Source organism: Tasmannia lanceolata, unplaced genomic scaffold, assembly GCF_043159265.1.
Source record: "Tasmannia lanceolata isolate RefF3 unplaced genomic scaffold, GAP_Taslan_0.1 ptg000006l, whole genome shotgun sequence".
Lineage (NCBI taxonomy): Eukaryota > Viridiplantae > Streptophyta > Magnoliopsida > Canellales > Winteraceae > Tasmannia > Tasmannia lanceolata.
Window position 1 is genome coordinate 10,978,619 of NW_027518683.1, and position 23,694 is coordinate 11,002,312.

A 23,694-nucleotide genomic window follows, 5' to 3' on the forward strand; every position below is an offset into this window, starting at 1 on the left:
GATAAGCCTTTTTTATTTCAGATACTACCTCTATGTCCCCACTATGTCCTCATTAGATCCCAAAAAATAGCCTTCCACCTTTGATGGTAAAAGTGACTTTATGGTTTTCACTTACTATTGACCCCTTTTTAATTAAAAGCCCCAAACTTCCAAGAATCAATGGACGGGTGTGCCAGTAATGTCTATGAAAACTAGAAGTATTTTTATAAAATTACTCTACCTATAGTTCATGTTGGAAAAGGTGCCTTGTTTCCCAGAGTGGGTGAAAACTAAAATAGAAACAACTTCTTTGTAGGTTTTGGGAAACCTACTATGTAAAAGGCCTCTTTGCCCAACCAAGATAATGGCAGCAAGAGAGAGAGAGAGAGGAGGAGGGTGTCTCTTCAATGGGCTTCTCTCTTGGGTTTTCTTGGGTACGGTCTTGGTTGAGAGAACGGGGAAAGTGTTGCCGAGTTGCGAGTTTTGTGTGTGTGTGTGTGAGAGAGAGAGTAAACCCATTGTAATCCTTGTATTTTGATTTCTCACAAGTGAAGATCGTGTTCTCACCTGTGGATGTAGGCATCTTGGCCGAACCACGTAAATCTCGGTGTTCATCTTGTGGCTTGTATTTACTTTTGCTTCTCAGTTTACTCGTGCGCGGTTCAGATTTGAGCTACGGATTTTCTCAACAGATCAAAAATGGCTGAAATCTTTCAATCATAGAGGCGTAAAAGGATCTAATCTATGTTTGGGTCACAATCCATTTAGATCCCTCATCAGTCAGATTCTATCCCGAGTGTTCTTTGAATCCGACTCATGATTCATTTCAGACCAGACCAGCCATCAGAGTGTCCTATGTCCTCAAACATACGCACATTGTAAACAGATTCCTCTTTTAAAAGAAAATAGATTTGCTTTGTTCACTATTAGTGTTTAACCACGTAATTTATTCAGTAAAAGAAATACCCTACTGTGTTTAATCAATCATGCTTGCAAACTGAAGTGCATTGGACCATCTAGTATCTAAGGTAAGGTTAATATTTACTCTGTTACTGCCTATGGTAGAAGAGCCAAAAGGGAGTAGAAAAAAGCGAGAGAGAACTTGAGGGGATTTGTCTTCAGCTCAACGCAAGGGAAAAGGATTTTATTAAGAATTTTATATGAGGAAAGAATCTTATCTTTTAAAATAGTAAAATACTCTTTCATTATGTTTACTATTTGACTCCAATCGGATCTAGCACAGATACTATTTTTAATCTCTAATAAGAAATAAACTAAAAGCAGGATCCCAGCAATGGCGGAAAAGAAGCCAATCACGCTTTAGAAACAGATCTCCTTAAAAATAAAAGATCTCTTCCATAAAGATAGAAAAAATAGAAAGAGAAGAAAAAAAGTAGCATGCAGAGGCCTTTTAAAACACATCAAACTATTCCTCCAAATTCACGGTTAGTGGAAGACAACATTATAAACAACACTAATAACATCAACAAGAAAAAACAAATACAGCATCAACAACAAACAAAGAAAAAGAAAAGCCTTTTAAAACTCCTAATCGGATCCTTACAGGGTCCGTCAAAAGGAAGGAACGATCCCATACCCTGTCTCGGCCATCAAGGCCGATGATGCCGAGGAGTACATCCGATCCACCTCCGATTCGATATCAGTCCTCTTCGCGAACCTTCCTTTGATCCTCGGCCGAGTTTCGGCATAAGCTTTTCTCGAAGCGTATCGGATCGTCTTCTCAAACTTACGATTCTTCCTCTTCTCTCTATATCTCAGCACTCGAGCTTCCCGATCTAGTCCCGATAGCTGAGTCGAACCTGGATTTACAGTTCCCGTACCGGTACCGGAGAGATCGATCTCCGATTTCATGTTCAGAACGAACTGATTTGAGATCTCAGCCGTGGCGTTACTGCTTCCGTCTGGAACGACTCCGACATCCAACGAAGAAGAAGAAACCTGTAATAAAAAAGAGATAATTAGGAAAAAAAATACCAAAAAAAAAAAAAAAAACATTTCATTTTTTTTTTTTCTAGTTTCATCTTCGGATCTGGAATTACGCTATGGCTATAGCTGTAAGAAGGCTTCGGACAGGAGAAATCCATGTCGAGATAGTTCTGATCTGAGGAAGAACTGAGAAGAGGAGGAGGATAGGGTTTGTTCTGTACTGGAACAACACTATCAGAACCAGATCCGTTCTGCTGCTGAAATCTCACATCCATGGATGAAGCATAGTCCAGATCTAGATAAGGATCTACATCAGAGAAGATATAATCTCCTGATTTGAGCTCAGGAGCCTCCATCAACTTAGGGTTAGGGTTAGAAAGTAACCAAGACTCAGCCTCAGCTTCTTCACAGCAAGTATCATCACCATCTTCTAAATCATCGTTATTTTTGTAATCATCATCGGCGAGATCTTCACCGTCCGATGGTTTTAAAAATCCGTCCGGGACGAGGAGGCTAACGGTGTTAGATTTAACGGCGGAGGAAGCCGGTTCGTAGAAAGGGACGACGGGGAAACGCTCGTGGCGGCGAGCGAGTGGGTTGGCTGAGTGGATATCGGCGTCGCAAGTGACGCAGAGAGCCGCGGCATCGGCTTTGCACGTGACGCTGGCTGGAGCGTGCTCGCAGACCTCACACATCCAGACTCGCTCGTGTCGAGACGCGAGCTTATTGGCGCCATGGACTTTGGTGTCGCAACCCATGCAGAGGAAGGCTGAGTCGGCTCGGCAGAAGAGCAGAGCCGAAGCCGATTTACACGAGTCGCATGGCTTCGCCGATAGGCTCCATCCCCGTAAGAAAACTTTCCCTACTTCCTCATCTCTCGCCATTTTAATCTCTCGCGATGTCTCTCTCTCTCTCACTATTTCTCTCTTTCTTTCTGATCTGGAATAGTTTTTTGCCCGGCCTATCTTCTGAAACGCAATCGGGTTGTTGACGAGTCATAATGCGACACGTGTACCCTCCTTAGCCACTTATAATTTTTTAAGCATAAATGAGATCTACGACGCGTAGCTGTCATCCTTGTGCGGATGCGGGACCCACATGATGGGTATTTTAACAAGGGAAGTGATCTATTTGCTCCCTTTTCTTACCCGGTCACCCCTTCCGTGTATTTATTAGTTATGAGCCTATGACTGCTCTTTTTAGTTTTTCCTAGGGCTGCAGCACGGGTCGGGCGGGTCGGGTTTAGATTCATATCCTAATCCCACCCAAGATAGTTTGTCGGGTCGATCAGTTCAGGTCAGGTTTTTATTGTCTAGAGTAGGATAGTGAGTAATTTCAAAGATTATAGAAGATGACGGATTTTCACATCAAAATTTTCTAAATTTATATTATCAAGTGCTTAAATTTAAGAAGAAAACTGGTTTTTAAGATCACAAACATTAAATTTAAGAAGAAAACTGGTTTTTAAGATCACAAACATGAACAACCTAATGAAAACAATTAGGGCCCGTTTGGATACCTCAGATTTTGTATTTGGATTTGGAATTGAGTTTTCAGTATAAAATGAATAGATCTTGCAGCTCATGTTGAGGGAGACAAAGAGGGAAGGGGGTAATTCCTACTGCAGGGGAGAGGCTGAAGAGCAAAAATGGTGAAGGAAACTTCCAGATCTATGAATTTCCAATTTCTTATTTCCACAGCTTATTAGGAAATCTGATTTTTTTCACTGTCAGTTGCTGAATTGAAAATTCAAGGATTTGATCGGGATCCAAATGTCAATGCAAAAAGGGCTTCAAATGTGAGAATTCCAAATCAAAAGCTTCTCGGCATCCAAACGGTCCCTTACATTAATGTGTCAGAAAATAATTTACCATGTTAATCAAGAGATATTTAAGAAAGTTACCTATAAGAGTCGAGGGTTTTCTTTCTTTAAACCCGACCAGAGCCATGATTGAGTTGGGTTTTCAAACTAAAACCCTACTCAACCCAAGACCCATGATTTCTAAACCCGTCCCAGGTTATTTTTATCTCGGGTGGATGCGGGTCGGACCCAAGTTGCAACCCTAGTTTTTACACTTAGAAGGGGTGGCCCAGGTAAGAATCTGGGGCGAATATATAATTGACCTTCTAATAATACAAGTAGTTGGTGGGTCCGAGTCGGTCCTGATGCTTGAGGAATCTCTCTCCTCCATGTAGATAGATACAAAGAAGACGGGATCCAACAATTTAACGTTGAGAATAGTTTCCTTTTGTGTACGGAAACTTTTTTTCCTTTTCTTAGTAGGTTAGCAGGTAAGCAAGCTGGGATTGAAACCTACGACCTTAAAGTAGAAATACAAAAAGTCTCTTCCTAATGACCAAATGGCCCAACTACTAATTTATTGAAAGAAGGAAAGTAAATCGAAAAAGCGAGATTTTGGGAACTACGCGTTTGATGTGTAATGACTAAAATACCCTACTATGATTGGCCCAGGTAAAAAAAAAAAGATGTGGTAAACTTTCTCTTATTTTTCTGTAAATCATATCTTTTCACATAGATTCCATTATTCCAGCAATGGGACAGGCAGAGGAGGTACGAGCTTCTGGTAACTTTACGGATACGATGGGCATTTTGGTAACTTTGATGAAAAGCGGCAAACTTGGTGAGTACGAAAGATTTACCGCTTCTGGTAACTTTACGGATACGATGGGCATTTTGGTAACTTCGATGAAAAGCGGCAAACTTGGGTGTCTTTACCAATAAACCAAGTGAATGATTGGACCTTTTCGAAAGCGCTGCTTCATTAACTTCCAGTCTGACGTAGATAGTTGTAGTCCGCGTGTTTGAATGCATGGAAAATTATTTTTCCAGCGCTTGGTAAACTCATTTTCCATGGAAAATTATATTACGATTGTATAACGAGGGATTCTAAACTCACCGGCGCCCTTGCAAATTTGAGCTCAAATTTACTGCTCTTTTACTTTTACCTGCCATTAATGCATGCACAGTGAGTTTAGAATCCCTCAAATTTGTTTTTAAGGCATTATTGTAATTATGTTATGATACACCTTTTCAAGAGAGGAGATGATTTTTTCACCCCCGTAGGATTATGCCCCCCCCCCCGATACACCTTTTCAAGAAGAGAAGATGATTTTTTCACCCCTGTAGGATTATGCCCCCCTGCATTACGTGCACACCCCACTTATAACCTGATTTGACGTGAAAAGTGGGCAACTTTATGTCAAATCACATTATAAGGGAGTGTGCAAGTACTGCAGGGGGTGAAAATATCATCACCCAATTTATTTTATGTCTATTTGCGGAAATTTTTTTCTGGGAAAATTTTCATTGCAATAATTTAGAGGAAGTGATATGGTCATGACTTCTTTAGAGAGATATCATTAAAAATTGAAGGTCGGGGTAAATAAATCTCGAACTACAATAATTAAGTCACTTTTGCCATGTAATCAAACAATGGAACAATAGTAAATTCTGAATAACCTTCTCTTAAACTTTTTCATAAAAATCCTGCAATCCAATCAGGGCCTAAGAGTATTTTGAGACTTCTTGGGCCCTGTATAGCAACCATTAAATATTTGTTTTTATCGAACATTAGCTTACCAAATGCTGAGAGAAGGATTGGGAGTGGGAGTGGGAGTGGGAGTGGGAGATGGAGAGAATTGAGGTGGGGGGGGGAAGGAGTGATGAGATGATGTGGACTTTTTCTTTTCCCTGTTTTCCAGACACTTCTCACCCTCTCGCCCACACTCATGCCGTCTCTCCCTCTCCCACCACTTGATAAACTAATATTCCATGGGAGAAAAAAATTAGAAACGAGTATCACATATAAAAGTCATCTACTACTGAGTCACAAAAAAAGGACTGAAGTCACCAACCCACACGATTTGCTAGAGGTATTGGCCACCAAGACCGCAATTTCACCACACACTGTGATAGTGAGAAGCCACAATCCTTGATTTTATGATCAAAATTTTCTTTTCGACCATGAAAAAAAAAAGTAATCTTCCACAGTGACTCAGTGAGTTTGATTTTTTGGGTAGCCCAAATGGACGGTTGACGGTTCCACAATAACAAATGTTACATGTAAATGAGTATATGAGAGATACATTCAACATTTTCACTCAAAAAACCATTAAAAGGTCCTCTGTGTGATTTACCCCCAACCCAATAAAATGTCCCTCTGCTGCAACCATAACAAAACCAATTATCCTGTCTGCTGGTAGGGTTAGGGTCGGAAAGCAGTATGTGGCTTTTTTATTCTTTCTCCAAAATGTTAGCCACCAGATTTGAGAGTGTTACTCAGCCTGCATCAATAGTCTTATATTAAGTTTCTGCAATCTGTTATTCAGCACTAAAATGAAATGCATGTGTCTGCAGATTTACAGATTAATTATATTGATTACAGTTGATGGGAAGGAAATGAAACTTAAAAGAGAAATTCAGAATTGCTGAATCCAACCCATATGAATGATGATCAGAGTCGAGAACGATCAGAACCCAACTACCATATCAAAAGAGAGAATTAACAAGCACCAACCAGTAACATACAAATGTGACAAACATGTTAAGCATTATTAAAGGAAAAAGGGTGTTTCGCTACAACTAAGTTTTCATGGCACCAGTTGCGTTCGTGTTTTCTCCGAAGTGTTGTTCTAGACTTCTAGTCATATAGAGGATTCACAAGGAAGCACCCACAAGTCATATACAATTACAACGGACACGTTAAGTGTCAAATATCAAAGGGAAAAAAGAGGGTTCAACGGTATTGCTAGCGCCAGGAGGGGCGGGGTGTAATAGGATCCTGTCTCTGCCGGCGGATGGGAATCTCATTGATGATAAAGCCTCGATCTTGATCTTGATGGTGGTTGTGTCCTTTTATGAACATTTGTTTCATTGGCTCGGCTTCAGTGAGGAGGAAGTGAAAAAAGCTCTATTTTCCCTTTTATGAACATTGTTATTCATAGGCTCGCCTTCAGTGAAGAGGAAGTGAAAAAAGCTCTATTTTCCTTGGAAGGAGATAGAGCCCCTGGGTCTGATGGTTTTTGTGTGGTGTTCTTCCACAAGTTTTAGGAAATCATCCCATAGCAGTTTTCAATGACTTTTTCAATGGTTTGAATCTGGATAAAGGGACAAGAGCAACCTTCATTTCTCTCATTCCTAATATGGATGGAGCAGAGTGTTTGATTGGCAATACGCCTATCAGTTTAGTAGGAAGTGTTACAGAATTTTGGACAGGGTTCTTGGAGAAAGAATAAGGAGTGTGATGGGGGCATCATATCCATATCCCAAAGTGCATTCATTAAGGGTAAACAAATTATGGATAATCTGATGGCCAATAAATAATTAATGTGTGGATTTCTATCATCACAGCAAGTGTGGATTTATCTATAAACTTGACATAGGAAAAGCTAATGAGAGAGTTGAATAGATTTGTATTTGACTATTTGATGGGAATTAGGGTGAGGTGAAGATCTTGGATTACGAATTGTGTTACCTTGACTTGGCGCTTAATTTTGATCAATGATTCCCCACGCGGTTTATTTTTCGAAACGTCTATAGGTCTTCGTCAAGGTGACCCCCTATTTCCTTTTCTTTTTGCTATTATGACTAAAGCCAGAGTAGAATGAATGATAAGGCTCGTTCCTATCATTTGATTGAAGGTTTTAAGATTGGCCAGTCTAAAGTGAAAATTACTCATCAATACACAGATGACACTCTAATTTTTAGTTGTGATGATGAGTGATTAATTAGGAACTTGAAAGTTGAGTTGAGAAAGTTGTCTAGTGCTGCTAAGAGGCAATTTCAGGCCAAAATACCAACTTTGCTAAATCTACAGTGATGGGTGTTGGTTTGAAAGAGGGGGAGAGGATGCGAGGTTTTCCAGGATTCTTGCATGCTGAAACAATAACTTTCCTACTTATTTGGGATTTTCGTTGTGCGTGGGAGGACCCTGCAAAGGGCTTTGAAGCCCAATCATTGAGAGTGAAGAGGGAATTTTCTATTTGGAAAAAGGGCTTGCTTTCTTTTAGGGGTAGAATTAAGCTTGTGAAATCTTTCATATCCAATCACTCACTTTATTACGGATCATGTTTTCGTTGCTCGTGCAGTGTGAGCGACCACATTGAACAGCTTCAAAGAAATCTTCTTTAGAAAGATAAGGAAGATTGTGCAAAATATCATCTTGTAAGTTAGGATGAAGATTGTTCCAAAGAGGAAGGTGGTCTTGGTAACAAGAGATTGAGGACGATGAATAAAGGGGTCCTTTGGCACAGTATCATTTTTCAAGAAGTATGGGGCTAGTTTCGAGGGTTGGTATGCTGGGATATGTACAGATTTCAATGCACTAATATTTGGAACGATATTGTTCGGTTGGAGGGCTGGTTTCGGGTCAACTGCCAGTTCAGACTTGCTAATGGCGAGTCAGATTTTGGGAGTGACATTTGGTGCGGGCATATTTCCTAATGTGATGATTTTCCTTTGCTCTTTCGAATTGCTTCAGATAAAGAGATTTGTATGAGGGCTTCTTTGAGCTGCCAGAAGAGGCAAGTTGATTAGATGGTGCATTTTAGAATGTCTTTCTTCAATTGGGAAATTACTATGGGTGCCTCTTTCATGGCTATACTAGATTCTATGTACATCAGAAAGGAAGATGAGGATAGATAGGTTTGGATCAGAAAGATGAAGGTTTTCAGTGAAATCGTTCCATTGCCACCTCACCACTAGGTTTTACATCTCTCCTGACAGGAGGGTTTGGAGGGTGCCTGCTCCGCAAAGGGTGATTACTTTCTGCAGAACTGTGTGTTTGAAGAAGATCCTTACAATTGACCATCTTTGTAATCATGGTAGGATTATTTTTAACCACTGCATCATGTGCCTCGGAGCGGAGGAAGCGGTTGATCATTTATTTATTGGAAGGTGCCTGCTCCGCAAAGGGTGATTACTTTCTGATGAACTGTGTGTTTGAAGAAGATCCTTACAATTGACCATCTTTGTAATCGTGGTAGGATTATTTTTAACCACTGCATCATGTGTCTTGGAGCGGAGAAAGCGGTTGATCATTTATTTATTCATTATAGGATTGCTCGTGAGATATGGAGTTCCATTTTCTGCTTGTTTGGGGTGAGTCAGACTCTTTCCGGTCACATAGCTTAGTTGTTTAACACTTGGGTTAGTGCCGGTAGGCTGCTAGGCGTCACACTCTTTGGGCCTTGTTTATCTTTGTTTGAAGGCGCTTCAGAAGGTGTTAGTTTCATTCAATAGCAGATCTTTATGGAAGTTGAGCAGTGGGTGGTCGGTCTTCCCATGTTCAATGTCGTTTTTTAGCCCACCTTCTGTCATTCTTTGGGGGATATTATACTGAGCCAAATTCGGGTGGGGTGCCCTTCTCCCAGACGTGTCCCTCTACCACCACCACCACACCACCACCACCACCAACCCCATATTAGATTGAGCTAAATTCAGGCGCCACACCCTTCTCCCAGATGCCCCCTCCCAGAAGGTGGGAGGTCTCTAAAATGAATTTTGATGGTTCGAGTTTACGGAATATGTCCCCAACCAGTATCGGTGCCCTAATTGATAATTTGAAAGTCGTGACTACTTTGGCTTTGTTAGGGTTGATTGGTGTTTGCGACTCTAATGAGGCAGAGATCCAGGCTCTGCTTAGAGGGATCAAAATTGTGGACCAGGATTTGCTTAACTCGCACATCATTGAAGAGGGACTCTCATAATCACTTGCGATTGGCTCCTTTTGAGGCTTTGGTCTACCTGGACTACTTTAAGGTGTCTACCTCAGTAGCTGGGCGGGTGACCTAGGAAAGACGGATAAACCTGACCCTGAGAGATTCACACCCAATACTCGCGATTGACAAAGACCAAGAGAGGGAAGAGACTCGCTACCTTCGAATGTGATTCAAAGGATTAGCAATGGTGTTCCTTATCTGTGGAGATATTGGTATCATTGAAGAAATCCCGGACAACGTCAAGATGCACAACTCGACTTTTCACCATATGTATCGCTTTGCTAATAGTGAGGCAGATCATCTGGACAGATTTGAACTGAGATTGAATCTTTACAGATGTTTAATCACTTGCCTCGATATTTTTGGTGTTCTTTGTTCTTCTTTCGTCTCTTTTCTTTTTTGTTTTGTAGTTTGACCATCTCGGTCATGGAGGCTTTCTTCTTTTTTTATAAATTCTTCATAAAAAAAACTACAAAAAAGTTTTTATATCATTGTGCTTTCTCCAAACTCATTGAACCATCTTTCACTTTTATCTCATGGAAATCAGTCCAAGCTATGAAGAGAAACTATATCATCACCTGACTATCTAGATGAAATTTCTAACCACGTCCGTGGAAGGCAGCAACTTGTCCCACTCCAACCTAGTGGAAATACAAAATACAAGGCAATGAGTTTCACTCAAGGCGTACTAGAATTGTACATTCATTTAGCGCAAAGAGAGACCAAAGTCACCAGAGATCAAAAAATACATTTCCCGTAGCTTGTAAAATGCATCTCACTGGAAATTCAGCCCTGGCATGGACACATTGACTCAACCAGGTTGCAGACCCAAAGATAGAAACTCTATAGTTCATAGAGATTATTTTAATATACTATATACAATCCAATTACCTACTTCATTTTTTTGTAGTTTATTCTACTGTCTGTATAATCACTTCTAGTTATATTAGGTATGATGATTTTATTTTTTATTTTTGAAAAAGGTGACAAATTTACTAAGAATTTTGTCCCAAACTAGTTGGGGTCGGCTAATGAATCCTATAGAATTTTTTCATGGAGAATGTGAAAGGATCTACCCGGCTCAAGTTGACTAAAAGTCTAATCCAGACACTAGTTGGATTTCTCTACATGGATCATTTTCTTCCTTTAGAAATTTTACAGCAGCATATTAATGAGCAGGTTGCTCAAGAAATCATTTTGATATAGAAACCCGACTCTTTGTGAGTCTATCAGACAGTTCATCAGCACTTTTAGACATGTGCCTAAAAGAAATGTCACTATCCCTACATTAATCAACAATTTCAAATCTCCAAGGAACATGGCTGTCCTTTTAGCCCACACAATGACATTCGCCGAGATCCCCTCAACCATGAGCTAATCTTCTAGTGTGTCTTGGAAAGAGCACATACTCTAATTCATTTGAATTAAGTCCTCCTAATTGGCCATGAAAACAAAGGATTATTTCATCGTTTGTATCTCTAAGGGCACTGCAAATGTGTGCTGGAACTGGGTGAAATAGCAACCCTAAATTTAGCCACACCATCCCATGGCTTTCGTCTACTTTAGCTAGACTGGATGGGTGGAATCAGTTGCCGCCAAATTTAACCACTCCACCAATGTCTCACCACTCCTATCTCCTAGTCTCCTACAACCAAGCAACCTCCACTTACTCCTCGTCACCCCTTATGCCCCTTCTACCTCCACCCTTCAATCCTCCTCAAATTACAGCCTGCCATCATCATCACCCCCATACCACCTACCTACCTCTTATTTCGCTGCCCACTGCTTCTCTGCCTTCATGTGTCAACTATTGCACCGCCGCCATCAAAGTCACCAAGCTCTCAACCTTCAACAGTCAGCCACTACTTGCACTTAGGTTCTTGTAATAATGAAAACTCTGTTGGCCATGAGCAGACTGTTGCTCACATATGCAGTACCTACAAATGAGGGTGTATTTTGGACCCTTTTGCATAACAAGTGCTTGCCTCAATATCCACGGAATGCCAGCAATTAGGAGACCATGGTTTCAATGAGAGCAAGGGCACAAGTGAGAGGTAGGTTTCCCATCACAGGGTGGAATTATCCACCGAGAAAGAATATCAAGAAGGCTAGGACAAGGTTTTGTTGTCGGTGGTGGAACATGGATATGAAGCATTTCGGAAGGGTGAGTGTTTCAATGCAGAGGTACAGTAAGTTCGGGATTGGCTGTATGTATTTTTTTGCATTGTGGGGGACACCTAGTCCCCTGCTTTTGTAAGTTTTTGCTGGTTCTTAATAAAATTTACTGGTTACCTTCTAAAAAAAAATGGAGAGGTACAGTAGGGTTTGAGGAATTCAGCCTTGCAATTGACAATGTAGCAGTGGGTGATGGAGGGAGATGGGTTAGGATTGACAGTGAAGAGAACAAGACAAAGGAAAAAGGAATTTAGGGAATAATAACATTCTTGAGTTGGTAAGATTGTTTGTGATGAACAGGGGTTTTCCATCCCTTCTCTAGTTTTCTGCCTTTTTGAGCTCAGTAATGCAATAGGGGCTTTTGATGAGGATGGAGGTCTACAGGGAAGGCAATCAAAATTTCGATTGCAGGAGATGAGTCGGTCAAATTTTTTATAGAGTTGGATTGATGGCAATTGATTTGTTGTCTACCATAGGTAGGGAGCTCTTCATTACCGGGAGGAAATCGAAACCCCCATGAAAAAAGGTAACCTGATCATATTAAGAAGATGAAAAACCCTAAAAAGAAGATGAAACCCTAAAACCCCTACAAATAAACCCAATAAACCCTCGGAATAAACAGATTTCACATTTTACATGAAACCCTTGAAAAAAGGTAACATGATCATATTAAGAAGATGAAAAACACTAAAAATGAACCCTAAAAAGAAGCTGAAACCCTAAAACCCCTACAAATAAACCCAATAAACCCTCTGAATAAACAGATTTCACTTTTTATTTGCAAACCGCTGAAGAAACAGATTTGACAGAGGAAGAGAGAGAGAGAGAGAGAGAGAGAAAATCGAGTATAAAAAGAGACGAAAAACGAAAGCCCTATGAAACCCTCCCAAAACCTATGGCATTCATGGCATTCATGATTTGGTGGAAAAAAGAGAAAAAGATAGTAAAGTAAGGAAGAAAAACTAACCTTAGGGGCAGATCGTCGGATTAGCGAGATGAGGGAGACAGCGAGCGTTGATTTTCCGAGCAGCGAGCGGTCGGAGGTTTTCTTGCTAGTTTCAGAGAGAGAGAGAGAGGAACGAGATAAGGTTTCTAGGGTTTCATACGTACGCCTGTAAGCGATAAGATGTTTTCACTCCTTTTTTTTCTCGCCAGGGCCCACTTTCTAAGCCAATGAGAGCAACTCTCTCTCTTCAAGCGCATCTACTCAAGTAACGCTTAAGCGCACACTCTCTCTCTCTCTCTCTCTCTCTCTCTATATATATATATATATATATATATATATATATATATATATATATATATATATATATATATATATGAGGAAAGGGTTCCTGTACTCGAGTGCAAAAACAGACGTGGGCCACATTGCGGGGGGGAGGGATCCAAAGCATTCATTTGAAAGGCCCCATCATGGATGGGGAGTGTACCAAAAATCAGCTTCATTGGATCATCATAGGGTGCCCATTTGTGGGGGTGAAAATGGATAGATATTGTTTGTCCACTAATCTGCCCATTTTTTCACGCCACAAATGCACCCTAAGATGATCCCATGGAGCTGATTTTTGGTGGACACCCTATCCATGAAAGGGCCTTCCAAATGAATGGTTTGGATCCCAAACAATGTGGCCCCACCCCTGTTTTTGCACTCGAGCGCAGAAACCCTTTACTCTCTCTCTCTCTCTCTCTCTCTCTCTCTATATATATATATATATATATATATATATATATATATATATATATATATATAGTAGAAGAGAAAATAAGAGAATTTTTTGTAGAATTACACATCACTCTTTTTGACTTTTTTTAACAAAGGCACCCATTCAACACACATATTTTCAATCATACCCCCTCCTTTATGCTTTTTAAGAAAGGCACCCATTAAAGCCAAATAATTTCAATCCTACCCCCCTCCTTTATGCTTTTTTAATAAAAAATCTATAGGGTGATCTTAACCATCCGATTTATGAGGAACAACATATTATGGAAACCTCTATAGATTGGAGGGCTAGGATCAGCCTATGGAAATGATTTTTAGGGCACAACCTATTTATGTTGTGTTCCATCACATGGACGGTTTGGATCAACCCCTGATGTGGTCCGTACAGTTCTTTGTCGGCCCGTGCATCGCACGGGGTTTTTTACTAGTGTATATATATATATATATATATATATATATATATATATATATATGAGAAAAGGGGTCCTGCACACGAGTGCAGAAACAGGGTGGGGGCCACATTTTGTGGGGATCAAAACCATTCACTTGCAAGGCCCTTCCATGGATAAGGTGTGGCCCAAAAAATCAGCCCCATTGGATCGTCCTAACCCAATCAAAGGTGGGGGGGAAATGGACAGACACTGTGTGTCCATGTTTCTGCCCATATTTCCCCTCCACAAATGGCAGGGTTAGGATGATCCAATGGGGCTGATTTTTGGGCCACACCCTATCCATGGAAGGGCCTTCCAAGTGAATGCTTTGGACCCCCAAAAAATGTGGGCCCCCACCCTGTTTTTGCACTCGTGTGCAAGAACCCTGATATATATATATATATATATATATATATATATATATATATATATATATATATATATATATATATAGAGAGAGAGAGAGAGAGAGAGAGAGAGAGAGAGTAAATAGTTCCTGACCTCGAGTGCAGGAAACAAAGGTGGGCTCACATTTTTTGGGTGATCCTAAGCATTCATTTGAAAGGCCCCATCATGGATGGGGTGTGTACCAAAACTCCGCTCCATTGGATCATCTTAGGGTGTCCATTTGTAAGAGAAAATGGACAGATACTGTTTGTCCACAAATCTGTCCATTTTTTAACCCCACAAATGGAAGGGTTAGGTTGATCCAATGGAGCTGATTTTTGGTACGCACCCCATACATGATGGGGCCTTTCAAATGAATGCTTAGGATCACCCAAAAAATGAGGGCCAACCATGTTTCCTGAACTCGAGCGCAGATATGCTTATCTGCGCTCGAGCACAGGAACTGTTTCCTCATATATATATCAGGAAAAGGATTGTACGCTCGAGCGTACCAAGCTTATGGTACGCTCGAGTGCCCAATCACATGGGTCCCACATTTTTTGTGGTGATCCAAAGCATTCATTTGCAAGGCCCTATCATAGATAGGGTGTGTACCAAAAATTAGCTCCATTGAATCATCCTAACCCCTCAAATGGATGGGTTAGGATGATCCTATGGAGCTTATTTTTGGTACACACCCCATCTATGTAAGGGCCTTTCAAATGAATGCTTTGGATCATCCTAAAAAAGTGGGCCCACATGTGATTGGGCACTCGAGCGTACCATAAGCTCGAGCGTACCATAAGCTTGGTACGCTCAAGCGTACAATCCTTTTCCTCTCTCTCTCTCTCTCTCTCTATATATATATATATATATATATATATATATATATATATATATTATATATATATATATGAGGAAAGTGTTTCTGCTAACGTTAGCAGCTAAGCTTAGCTGCTAGGGCCCACATTGTTGGGGGGATCCAAAGCATTCATTTGGAAGGCCCTTTCAAGGATAGGGTGTCCATAAAAAATCAGCTCCATTGGATCATCTTAGGGTGTCCATTTGTGGGCTGAAAAAATGGGCAGATTAGTGGACAAACAGTATCTGTCCATTTTCGCCCTCACAAATGGACATCCTATGATGATCCAATGAAGCTGATTTTTGGTACACACCCCATCCATGATGGGGCCTTTCATATGAATGCTTAGGATCACCCCAACAATGTGGCCCCACCCTTGTTTTATGCTAACGTTAGCAGCTAAGCAGAAACACTTTCCTCATATATATATAGCAGAAGAGAAAAGACCCGAATTTTTTGATTTATCTGTAAAATCTGTGAATTAAGCACGTCAAAGTCGATGATATTTACTCTTTAGTGTTCTCGACAGATATTTATCCATAGCCATAGGCGAGGCTAAAATCACACTTTCATAGTGGTAGTTTTAACTTTTAAGTAACACGTCAGTCTCTCTCTCTCCGTTTCACTTCCCTCTTTCCACGCGTCTGCAATGCAAACCGACAAAACTCTCTCTCTCTCTCTCTCTCTCTACGCAAAGGGAAAGGGGTTTTGAGTTTCCATTACAGCCATTGCGATCTCTCTCTCTCGCTCCTCTCCTTCCTTCCTCTTCCGAAAACCCCTTCATTTTTCCGTCTACCTTCCGCCTCTGCTTCAAGGTGAGGTTTTCATAGGCTTTATTGGAGCGTGAAATTAGCGTTCTTTCACCAAAACTTGAGAAATTTCTTGCTTTCATGGAGGGGTTTCTTCACAATATAGCATTTTCATGTAAATATCTTACTTATTTTTTGGGTTTTTCCTGGATTGGGAAGTGCTTGCATCAGATTTGGGTTTGAGGTTAGAGTTCTTGCATCATAATTGTGAAATTTCTTGCCGTCTTAGATGTGGATACCCGTATAGATCTTAGGTTTTAGGAATCGATGCTTTTATTGTTTTTTTCCTTGGATATATTTCTTTTTGCTGAATGGGTTTCGGAAAATCGTGAAATGAGGAGCCAATAAAGTAGGCATTTTTTCTTTTGAAGCTTTTTATTCCTTGGTGAGTCTCTTTAATTTTATAGCAACAAGGAAGTTAGATTTTTGGTTTCTTTACTTTTTTTATTTTTTTGTATTTGCTCCTTTTCAGCGAAAACATAATGAAGTAAGAAATTGTTGACCCTATCTCTTCTATTCTATATGTTTTATTTTTCCCTTTTGATCCACTTTAATATCCATTTCTCTGTCATTTTCCCCTTCTGGATTTCTAATGATCATTCTTTTTAGCTGTTTTTCTGTTCTTTTTGTTTCATTCTCCCCGTTTGATCCATTTTATTCTCTTTTTCTCTATCACTTTCCTTGGCATTTAAATCATTTTTCTTGCTATTTAAATCTCTCCTTGGTCCAAACTTAAGATACTTTTCCCATTCTTTAAAGATTGTCATAAATTTTCATCACGGGAAGATGCCGGAATTTGAATGGAATTGTTGATGGAAACAGTTAACTCCAACAGCTTGCGCCTTGCGATGGGTTGTGTGCATTAGGTTCCTTCATTCTTTATTTGGAAACCTTTTCTTGAAAGGATGCAATTCTTATTAGTTACTAAAAAATTTCGTGTCTTTAATAGATAGGTCTGAGATCCTTACAATTGGGAGAAAATTTTGACGAAGGTGTGCCTGTGTTATGAAATATTCTGTTTTATGAAATATTCATGTTGGATTCTGTGAATGATTGGATTTTTTTTCAAATGGTTCATTGGGTTCTGATACTGTGCCGTGGTAGGAAGTTTTTTACTTGGCCTCAGGCTCTTTGAGATGAATTAAATTGTTCTACCTTTTAATGGCAAATATCATCAATATATGTCATTGTTATAATTACAATTAGCAACACTATATATTTATAGATATGGAGACACATGTACTTTGTTTGTTCGATTAAGCATTTACTGTTTTGTGGTGCTATAAATCTACATATTAACTGTTTGTGGCGTTCCAAGTCTTCATAAAAGATGAGTAAGTCTACATTGACATGTTTTTTTGATGTGCTATTTGTATGTACGTTTTGATTCAGACCTATGAAGTGTCTCCACGTTTTCAGATGTATTTGTATGAATTTTGAGAAACTTTTAATTGTTATGACCAAAATGGCTCCTTATTATCCGTTCATTTAGGATTTAGGATTTAGGATTTCTGGACCGTAGTAGGTTTTTCCTACTTCCTAGCAACTCTTTTGTTAGTGGAATTCCTAATTCGATGAGACTCTAAGTTGATGTCTGGATCTAAGAAGACAACAATTTGATTTGTGATCAGATTTTATTCTTTGGTCTAACCGCTCATATGTGCCATGATTGAACTCATTTCCCCTTTTCCTTGATTTCTTCTTTGTCTCACACGGAAAGGCTCTCAGTACAATGAATGCTTTGGTTCTTTTTATTTCTATTAAGAGACTTACACCTGTTAGTCCCATTTTCTAATCCTTTGAATGATACAAGGAATTGCTAGGGTCCATCACGAAAGGCATTTAGCGGCTGGTCTGTCGCATGTCAGACCAGCCACCTCAATGATAACAATACATGATTTGGATTAAAATGTGTGGCCTGTTTTTTTACGAGGTTTCCAACATGACATCCATTATGCATCTACCACTCATTTATGACATCTCTGCATTTCTTTATTTCATTGCCTATCATTTTACACTACCAACAATGCTCATTGACCAATTTTACCTTCTTTTTTTAAATTTCTGTACCTACAAGAAAGTGGTAGCAGGACAGCTCTCTTATCTGTATGTGTATTCCCTTTTCCTTTCTTGTTTTTGTTCTCATTAGTAAGTCAGGTCTCTTAATTCTTATCCAGTCTCTTATCTCTGTGTTTTCCCTTCTCCGTTTTGTTTCTATTCCTCATTAGCAATTTAATTTTTGCTATTCGTAACTTGATTTAGTCACGAATGATTGAGAAATATGATTTCAATCATTTTTTCATCTTTTAAGTAATAAGCTGCATATTCAATTTACAATTTTTTTATGAATATATCCTTTTCTTTAAAAAAAAATTTAAATCATACTTCTTTTTTGTCGTCCCATGCATCGCACGGTTGTATATATATTATATATACAACCGTTTCTACATACAAGTGTAGATAAGTTATCTACACACTAGCTTAAAATACAGTGGAGGGTATATTGTTTGGGTGATCCAAACCATTCATTTGATTGGTCCTCACATAGATAGGGTGTCCACAAAAAATCAGCTCCATAGGATCATCCCAACCCTACGATTTGTGGAGGTAAAATGGACGTGTATAAACCTTCACAAATCTGTCCATTTTTTGCCTCCACGGTTCGAAGGGTTAGGATGATCCTATGAAGCTGATTTTTTGGGCACACCCTATCTATGTGAGGGCCCATCAAATGAATGCTTTGGATCACCCAAACAATGTGGGCCCCCACTGTATTTTAAGCTAGTGTGTAGATAACTTATCTACACTTGTGTGTAGAAACCTCTCTCTCTCTCTCTCTCTCTCTCTCTCTCTCTCTCTCTCTCTGTGTGTGTGTGTGTTATACACATGGGTTTAAATTTCGGCAGAAAGGTTTCGTTTCGGCCAAAATATTTCGGTTTCGGCAGAAAATGAAATGCACATAGTTTCGGAAAAGTACAAAATTTCGGTCGGTGAAATTTCAGTGAAGAACAAAATTTCACCCGAAATTTCAGAAATTTCGGTGAACCGTTTCGGAAATTTAGGTGAAATTTTTACAAGAATTCGTCCGAAATTTCATAAGTTTCACTGATGACCGAAACCGAGATTTAAAACCTTATATATATATATATATATATATATATATATATATATATATATATGAGGAAAAGGATTGTGAGCTTGAAGCTCATATAGCTTATATGAGCTTGAGGGCCCAAACACATGTGGGCCCACATTGTTAGGATGATCCAAAGCATTCATTTGAAAGGCCCTTACAAAGATAGGGTGTGTACAAAAAATCAGCTCCATAGGATCCTCCTAACCCATCCAAAAGTAGAGGGCAAAATGGACAGACACCGTTTGCCACAAATCTGCCCATTTTTGCCCTCCGCTTTTGGAGGGGTTAGGATGATCCAATGGAGTTGATTTTTGGTACACACCCTATCTATGCTGGGGCCTTGCAAATGAATGGTTTGGATCACCACAAAAAATGTGGGACCCATGTGTTTGGGCCCTCAAGCTCATATAAGCTATATGAATGCTTTGTAAGGGCCTTTCAAATGAATGCTTTGGATCATCCTAACAATGTGGGCCCACATGTGTTTGGGCCCTCAAGCTCATATAAGCTATATGAGCTTCAAGCTCACAATCCTTTTCCTCTATATATATATATATATATATATATATATATATATATATAGAGAGAGAGAGAGAGAGAGAGGGGGGGGGGAGGGATGCATTGTACTCTCTTGGGAAAAATAACATCTATACAGGCTGAGAGATGCAATAACCACTCTAACCAGTCTTGAATAAAATACAAATTCCATCATTCAAAAAAAAAAAAAAAAAAAGTAGGATGGGTGGAATTGCTTGTCTGGTGGTGAAAATATGAGGCCCATCATATGATAATCCAATTTATGAAATATTGCATATATTATATACCTTGCACATACCATATTAAATTTATCTATAATATATTTAAAAACAGTCAGAGATTCAATCAAGTCATGTTAATTTTGATGCATGATGGAGTTCTGTTCTCAGATCCAAATCAAAGCAAAACCTTGCCAAATAAACTTCAGACTGGAGTTGATCTTTTTTTAAACACAGTACTTCATTATTTTTAATTTATAATAACAGCTGTATGTTTGAAGCAATAATTGTAAAACATGTAAATGAAACCTATCATTTTAACGGGTTCGTGACTTCTTTTTTCAATTTATTCCTCCATTTCATGCATTCAAACGAAAAACGGTAGGATGTGTTAACGGACTTCGTTTGCTATCAACCATTTGTACAACACAGAAGAATTTAGGAAATCATTTGGACTTACTTTAAATTAAATAATGACTGGCATTAAAATCTACAACTGCAAGTGGTAGCTGAGCTTACCAGTCCAAGCCCTCAAAGAGGCCTTCACCTTTGATGGCTGAAGTTTTAAAAATCGCCCATTGGCGGCTTCTGATCTTGTGCAATTCTAAGGCCTCTGTTACAGCAGCATCGTCAAGTGCACCAGGGAGATCCTGCATAAAAGTACAGACAAAAAAACATTTGTTTAAAGAAATACAAAGGTAAAAATTCAGAGCAAATATGTCAGTAAGCAACCAAGAGGAAACAGATGAAGATCATTCTGTCAAGTTACGGAAGAAAAAAACCAATGTTCTCCTGAAGTTGAATAAAAGGTGGTAAAGTTAACTTGTGAAATAGAGCACAACAAATAATATACCGAGTGGAACTGAATAAAGGAGCAATGCCATTCAAAAATATAAATATAAACAAATAAAAGAGCACTACAGTGCTAAACAGTACAACAGTAAATGAAATATCATATCCAATTAGAGAGGATAAGTACAGACCTGATGAGATTAATTAACTATTCTTAAATGTTACAGATAATTGTCATGAAAACTATGCTACTGGTTTGCCTCAACCAGTATCCTGACAGTCATATTACTCTGTTCTGTGCTGAACAATGCATACACAACATGTCAATTGAGTACCAAATAGTGACTTAACCAAAAGAAAAAAGTTGTTTTAGCTTTTTATGCAACTCAATTGCTAAGAGGTTGCTCTCCATGGCAATTAACTTTAAACCTTAACAGGTTTTCCATCATTGCAAACAAAAGAAGAAACACAAATTGGTAAAGTGACAAGCATCAAGTTCCACTAGAAGAAAGCTTTCTCAGAAATGGCATTGAGAAGAGAAAAGAACAATGTTAGTAACCTGCTTGTTTGCATAAATGAGGACCACTGCACCTTTTAGCTCTTCTTCCTGCCAAACGATAAATGGAATTAGCATCCTATATCCCCAGTGGAACCTCAAAACAGTCAACAGAATTCAGAGTTTTGCTAACCCTAAACAGGAGTTAAAGAGTTTAGCTAAGTTCTAAAAGGTTAATCACTAATAACAAGACAATTGTTCAGGACATGTAAGCAGGAATTCTTTGCCAAAAAAATAGAAGGGAAATACAGATTTATCAGCCAGCAAAGCCACTTATCTTGTCCTACTACAACTGTTTGGCCTCTTAAGCCATCATGATAATCTCGAATCAAACCGTATAAAAGAAAGGAAAAGAAGTACCAATTTCCTGTGTTTTTATTTTAGTTGCAGTAACTTGTTTGTTACTTTGTTTTGCAGATATACTTACTGCACCCTTCTAAATAAGATACCCTACAATTGGCAATTGTTCAGGACATGTAAGCAGGAATTCTTTACCAAAAAAAATAGAAGGGAAATACATATTTATCAGCCATCAAAGCCACTTATCCTGTCCTACTACAACTGTTTGGCATTTTAAGCCATCATGATAATCTCGAATCAAACCATATAAAAGAAAGGAAAAGAAGTACCAATTTCCTGTGTTTTTTACCCATCAAAAAAAAAAATTCCTGTGTTTTTATTTTAGTTGCAGTAACTTGTTTGTTACTTTGTTTTGCACATATACTTACTGCACCTTTCTAAATAAGATACCCTACAATTGGCACTCACATGCCAAGCCAGTCTTCTGCCCTATTATGTTAGTTTGTTGTGTATATCAATTTTTCAAAACTCGAATGGGATGAGACCTCGGTCAAGGTAAAAGGGATTTGGGGATAGTCAATGATCGGGGCAGTTAATTTTTAATTAAATCAGGCAAGTTAAAGGAGTTTTGATTGACCTGGTAGGGGAAAAATCAGACTCAGACAAGGTAAAAGGGAGTCAACTTGGGAAAGTCGACAATTGACTTGGAGAGTTTTTAAACAGTGGTGAATATACACTTATTCAGACCTACACATGATATCCTACAATTGCAACTCAAAGGTGCCCATTTCCCATCCCCCATCCCCAATCCCTCTTCTCCACCACAACATTTTGACTCAGCAAAAAAACCCCGACCATCAACCTCGCTAATCTTCTCCTAATACAAGTATTTGTCATTTAGGGCTATCATGAATTCATGATAAAGCACTAATCTTCTCCTAATACAAGTATTTGTCATTTAGGGCTATCATGAATTCATGATAAAGCACGGACAATAAGTTCTGATTTCCAATAGGGAAGTGATATATCCACCCCTTTTTTACTCGGGACAGCCACCTCTTGTATACCTATGACTGCAGAGGGGCTGATTTACTTCACATGGGACAGACACTAATAACCCTTGTAAACCTTATATCCTTGGATACAGAAAAAGAGCAATATAGAATAGCGGTCTATAAAGAATTAAAATGATAAGAAAGTACATATTACCTCATAGTCTATTAGATTCCAATAAGTGGGTTGGCTTATACCGTAATTTTTATCAAATGGAAATAGAAAGCCATTCTACTTGAAAAATGACCAAACAAATTAAATGCATTTCATGACTCATGTTCCATAATTTCGCTCTTTTGGAAATGTAATTAATAATTTGCTTGCAGGAATAAGGATAAAAATATTGAGCATAAATGTAAAACTAATACCATTTCATGACTCATGTTCCGCAATTAAACTAAAACCTAAAATCCATAATTGGAAATAGTGTAATAAGAATAACCTTCCTAACTGGTGCATATTAAGTCATCATAATATGTAACATGCCATTGAGAAACAAAATAATTCTTATACATGCCAATAATATTTAAAAAGTTGTACATGAAAATCCTTCATAGATAGAAATCAACAATGTATACCTCCAGGATAGCATGAAATTCATCTTTGGCTATTACTAGTCTATCAGTGTCACTTGAATCAACAACATATATGATAGCTTGAGTGTTTGGGAAATAACATCTCCAGTATGGCCTGCAGACACAAAATAAAATAGGTGATGAGAACACAAATTCATGCAAGGGATTTTCTAATGACCATCGCAAAAGGCATTTCACAGATGGTATGTCCTTAGAAGCAGGAATCTTCCCTCAGGGTGCCGCTCCCACCTCAGAACCTCGATTCGGCGCTCCTTAGGAAGGAGCTTCCAGGGAGCGCGACCCCAAAGAGATGGGAACCTCTCTCATGACGCTCCAAGCCTGCTTTCGCTCCCAGCCTGCCTCTATTACTCCATAAGCCCTACCATCATCAACTTTCTTGCATCAAATTCCTTCAACTAGGCTTGTGGATCTTCAAAAGGCACGAGGAACGAGCGAACGAAAATGAAGATGGTT

The 23,694-nt window shown here is 39.0% G+C and overlaps 2 protein-coding genes across 2 annotated transcripts in view; both read right to left on the bottom strand.

Moving 5' to 3' along the window:
• Nucleotides 1–1,312: 1,312 nt before the first annotated feature.
• Nucleotides 1,313–2,871, bottom strand: LOC143879661 (zinc finger protein CONSTANS-LIKE 3-like). The gene is made up of 2 exons (XM_077382156.1): nucleotides 2,040–2,871; nucleotides 1,313–1,938 (listed from the first exon to the last, which is right to left on the bottom strand). Exons 1-2 carry the CDS (start codon nucleotides 2,808–2,810, stop codon nucleotides 1,552–1,554), a joined length of 1,158 nt encoding a protein of 385 aa, XP_077238271.1. The 5' UTR covers nucleotides 2,811–2,871; the 3' UTR covers nucleotides 1,313–1,551.
• Nucleotides 2,872–5,860: 2,989 nt separating this feature from the next.
• The window catches only part of LOC143879662 (ADP-ribosylation factor 1), a 30,812-nt gene continuing 12,978 nt past the window's right edge, over nucleotides 5,861–23,694 (bottom strand). The window contains exons 5-8 of the mRNA XM_077382157.1: nucleotides 23,224–23,335; nucleotides 21,296–21,343; nucleotides 20,464–20,594; nucleotides 5,861–6,231 (exon numbers count right to left, since the gene is read on the bottom strand). Coding sequence (XP_077238272.1) covers nucleotides 6,201–6,231; nucleotides 20,464–20,594; nucleotides 21,296–21,343; nucleotides 23,224–23,335 — 322 coding nt within the window. The 3' untranslated portion in view covers nucleotides 5,861–6,200. The remainder of the gene's footprint in view (nucleotides 6,232–20,463; nucleotides 20,595–21,295; nucleotides 21,344–23,223; nucleotides 23,336–23,694) is intronic.